This window comes from Berghia stephanieae, chromosome 15, assembly GCF_034508935.2.
Source record: "Berghia stephanieae isolate SIO BIC M18660-M18661 chromosome 15, UCSD_Bste_1.3, whole genome shotgun sequence".
Taxonomy (NCBI): domain Eukaryota; kingdom Metazoa; phylum Mollusca; class Gastropoda; order Nudibranchia; family Aeolidiidae; genus Berghia; species Berghia stephanieae.
The window spans coordinates 18,461,129-18,466,128 of NC_088374.1; the positions used below are offsets into that span (position 1 = coordinate 18,461,129).

The following is a 5,000-nucleotide window of genomic DNA, read 5'->3' on the forward strand; positions in this document are numbered from 1 at the left end:
GTAGTAGTAGTAGTGTAGTAGTATGTAAGTAGTTTGTGTAGTAGATAGTAGTAGTAGTAGATAGTAGTATGTAGTAGTGTAGTAGTATAGTAATAGTAGTATTAGCAATATTGATTTCAGTAATTTAGGTTGAGCAAGATAGTTTTCGCCGGCAATCGTTGAGCATTTTATATAGCGCAATGTCTACTAAATGTGCTCAAAGGGCATTACAAGGTTTCCCTGCCCATTTGCAACTAGACATGACGCCTGTAAGTCGATGATATATTATTTTTAGATATAGACAACGTTGTTAACGTTCTTGTATTCATTTTATCAAGTAAGGTGAGATAATGTGTAAAGTGCCTTTTCCAAAGCCTCAACTATGCGCCGAGAATGGCTTTAACCTAGGCCTTCGGATTCCAAAGGGAGTGTCATACAAAAACAATAATTTAAATAGCATACAAGAGAAGTTTCGGTTTCAATCCCTTTTTCAGCCAAAACAAAGAAAAATTAAAAAGTTTTTACAATACTTGCATATCGCTACCAAGTATCTAATATTTTTCTGTCATATGTCTTGTTTAAATGTGATGTATTCATATTTCCTATTGACTGAAAAGGGTATTGGAGTCCGGAATTTTCTCTATTTGTAATTTTGTTCTCTTTTTAATGTATTGCTTTCATTTTTGTACAAAGCATTTTTATATTGTACCAAATTATTATGGCTCAACAGTCTGACGTCACGTCCGCCCAGCCATCAGCTGCTTGGTTCTAAACCAAGAAAACCGGCACTCTTTAATCTTCATGCTTGCTAGAACTTTTTCACATCTGATGTCAAATTACTTTACGAGAGACCTCCCTGTGAAAACCTCTGCATGCTATTTTCATATGATTTCTCAGTTTTCTAATCTTCTATACTTATTTTGAGTTCCCCTCTCTTAATTGTTCTTTCCTCCTCATAGTACTATGAGGCTATGTGGTCTTGTGGTATGACACTCGCTTTCGGATTGGAAGGACCTGCATAGTTGAGTAGTTACTCACATTCTCTCAGCGTATTCAGGTGTAAACGGAGATCTGGTCGTTAACAGCGTTGTCTCAGTCAGAAATTAATTGTAATCTCGCCTAACTGGCGTCATGTCCCTTTCTATATGTTATGCGTTGCTGTTGGTGAGGGACCCTTGTAAAGTGCTTTGAGCACGTTTAGGGGTTATTGAACTTCATAAAAGCTCAAAATTTGATTTTATTATTATTATTATTATTATTATTATTGTTTTTATATTTACATGGAGGAAACCCTTTGTTCTTTCGTTTACAAATCATCCGATCGGGTCGCCTCGGTCGCGTCTCTAATCATCTGTGTCATTGCCTTCCACAGTTCACGATCTTTTGCTGTGGATGCTAATTTCTTAAGGTCTTTCTTTCAATTTGATTCTTTGTTATTGTGACGGCATTTTGGGTCTCTATTCAGGACAGTATGAAATTAGGTGTGTGGTTTACCTTGATATTTCTTGTGTCCAGGTTATGGGATGAAAAAAAAGTATTCATGGCTTTATTCGCTGGTATATTTTCATCTCTTCTGAGTATATGCCCCAAAAGCGGCCATCTTGCCTCCAGGATTTGAATGGATAAGGGTTTTTCATTATATTTTTCATACAGTGTTTTATTGCTTATTTTGATGAGGTATCGTTTATTCAAGACTCTTTTCAGTTGTTTCCTATGGAATCTGTCTAATTTTTGCTACTAGTTCCCAGTTAGTGCCCATGTAACGCCGTTCTATATAAGCACCGATTTTACAAAGGTTGTGTATAATATGATTTGTGTGTTTCGTATAGAAATGGATTAAGATGGTTTTTCATGGATATTCATTGGGAGTAAATCGGGACTGTTAACAATATACATACACATAGTTAAATATATTATATATATATATATATATATATATATATATATATATATATATATATATATATATATATATGTATATATATATATATATATATATATATATATATATATATATATATATATATATATATATATATATATATTATTTACTTCATTCATCACATTCTAGGCTCAGGTCCAATTTGAAGATGGAAGAATACAGGCATCAGCCGCAGTGCAGAGCCGAAAATTAAGCTAGGACGAGGTGACTTGCTCAAAATCACACAGCGCGGCAGCGGGTGATCGAACTCTGTCCTTTTCGGATACGAAGCAAAGACCGTGCCACTGAGCCACGCTGCCCCCCTATTGTTTATCGTTATGTATGGCGTGTCAGTTGGAGACTTATAAAGTGTTGCTACAACTGGAGTCAAATTATACCTTTTCATTCTTTTGTGGTGCCTATCTTTTATACCTTAGATCTCTGACAAATATTCGGCTTGAAATCAAGTACGGTGTGGATCGGAAAGAGTAACACTGTATTTAATGTTCATCAATACTTACGCTCTCCGATTACTACTGTGCTTGTCATATTGTACCTGATAAATAATGGAATAAATAAATAAAGTTCCCAGCTATCTCTTCTGCTTTTGTGACTATTTACTATAAGGAAAGAAGGAAATAGATCAGGACTTGTTATCATTACTAGATATCATTTTAGTACATCAGCGATAGATCATATTCTTTATTTATTAGCATGTTTGCAAAGCTATACATTTATATTACATAACTCACTCTATTTTAAATTTTTGTCATAGGACAATTCTGCAAAGAATGTAAAATTGACTTTAAAAGGTGTATCCACTATAATGCTTAAATGACATATATTTTAGAAACACTTGATTATATAATGTTGATAAATATGAATAGCCAACAATTAATGGTTATATTGCTCTCAAAATGACCAAAAAATATAGGTGATGCCTTTTGTTTGATTTAGTAAAACAACTTATAGAAAATGATTATCTTATCTTAAAGATTTATTATCTTTTGAAGATAGACTAAACGTATCGTATCAAACATGCACATATGTCATTTGTTCTTAGTGTCTTGTTCATCGTGTTTTGTTGGTAATTATTATTATTATTATTATTATTATTATTATTATTATTATTATTATTATTATTATTATTATTATTATTATTATTATTATTATTATTATTATTATCATTATTATTACTATAATGATAATAATAATGATAATAATAATAATAATAATAATAATAATAATAATAATAATAATAAGAAGAAGAAGAAGAGAAGAAGAAGAAGAAGAAGAAGAAGAAGAAGAAGAAGAAGAAGAAGAAGAAGAAGAAGAAGAAGAAGAAGAAGAAGAAGAAGAAGAAGAAGAAGAAGAAGAAGAAGAAGGAGGAGGAGGAGAAGAAGAAGAAGAAGAAGAAGAAGAAGAAGAAGAAGAAGAAGAAGAAAGAAGAAGAAGAAGAAGAAGAAGAAGAAGAAGAAGAAGAAGAATGCGTTTATTTCAATGGCGCTCCATTCAAAAAATAAAGTGCTCGGAATTGCTTATACATATATGCACATGCGATCGTATAGATATATCACTAGATACAATTCAATAAATTCACTCATAAAAAAACTGAAAGGAAATACTTTGTCCTCAAAGTGGCTTTAAAGGATGACAGAGAATTATGGTGTCTGGTGAATAGGCCCTTAGGGAGCAGAATATACTCATATATTTAAATGATAGATGAGTGGCCCGAGAACAATGCCTCGCAGAACTCCTGACTCAACTTTTGTCGTGTTTGAATTGACTCTTTACCTTTAAAAATTACTTTTGGACTCTCTTACTGAGAAATGCTTCAATCTAACTGGTGGCATTGTTAAAAATCTCAAACTGTTTGATTTTAAGTAGCAGACCTCTGTGATTGACTTTGTCGAAGGCTTTTGAGAAGTCCAATAGAATTACATCTGTCTGTCCTCAAATTTGCAGTGTTTGCAAAAAGTCAAAGGTGATTGATAGCAGCTGTGTCTCACATGATCGGCGAGCTCGAAGTCCGTGTTAACCGTCAGTGAGGATGTTATGGTGCTCCAGGTGGTCCATAATTGAGCTGTATATAATATGCTCTAAAATTTTGCAGCTCATAGATGTCAGTGAGATTGGACGATAGTTTTCTGGTAGGGTTTTGTCTCTTTTCTTGAATATAGGGAGGATGTTAGCCTGCTTCCAACTCCTTGGTCTAGTGAGGATTGAATATAAGGTATAGTACCGGGGCAATCTCATCCGCTTAGTTTTTGAGAAGTCGTGCTGGAATTCCATCTGGTCCTGTTGCTTTTTGGGTATTTACTTACTTACTTACTTATACAAACCAGCGACAACCTGAGCTCTAGCCCTTCGGTCTTGTGCCATGACGTAGAAGTTAGACGTCTTTTGTAGTTGTTCCAGGTGACTATAAAGTGTGTTACTGATGCTTGGATTTGGTGGGAGGAATGTGCATCTCAGTTCTTCAAGAGGTTGACATTCAAGCAAGTGGTGTGTTACTGTTTCATTGGGGTGTTGACATAGGGGGCAGGAAGGGGATGTGTCTTTTGTAATTTTGCTTAAATGGTTGTTGAGCGGTATGTGTTGTGTTCTTAGTTGAAAGATGACGCTTTGCTAGTGTCTTCTGAGCTTTTTTGGGTATTTAAACCTTTGAGTAATTTTGTTACGCCTTTTGGGTTCACATGGATGTCAGTCATTTTCTGATTCATAATGTTATTTTGTTTAATGAGATTATGCAGATCGCTGTGTGAATCTTGCGAAAAGAGGGAGTAAAATTGTTCATTGGGGATATTTGCCTTTTTAAAAAGCGTTTTGATGGTTTACGCCTTTCGATTTCGCATTAATGCATCCAAAAGGTTGTTTTTATTGTCTCCGTTTATAAGATTTGTCATGTGGTCGATATGTGTTTTCCGACATTCTTTTTGTACTTTCTATTTAAATTATTAAAACTTTGAGCGTGCTTTATCTGAATTCGTTCTTTTCATCTTCCTGTATCAGTTCTGCGTTTCTCTATCAGACGTTTTAATCTACCGCCAATCCAAGGTTTACTCCAGTTTGACGATGTTGATGTTTTTGTCGCAACATT

The 5,000-nt window shown here is 34.2% G+C and overlaps 1 protein-coding gene across 3 annotated transcripts in view; it reads right to left on the reverse strand.

Moving 5' to 3' along the window:
- Positions 1-5,000, reverse strand: part of LOC144960824 (uncharacterized) — a 66,378-nt gene that overhangs the window by 39,397 nt on the left and 21,981 nt on the right. The window contains exon 9 of one of the 3 annotated variants that reach the window (XM_078894188.1): positions 2,422-2,456. The exons of 1 other annotated variant lie outside the window; for it this stretch is intronic. In XM_078894188.1, coding sequence (XP_078750314.1) covers positions 2,446-2,456 — 11 coding nt within the window. In that variant the 3' untranslated portion in view covers positions 2,422-2,445. Of the gene's footprint in view, positions 1-2,421; positions 2,457-3,185 lie in introns of those variants that run through there. One more of the 3 variants, XM_078894187.1, reaches the window with a different exon arrangement.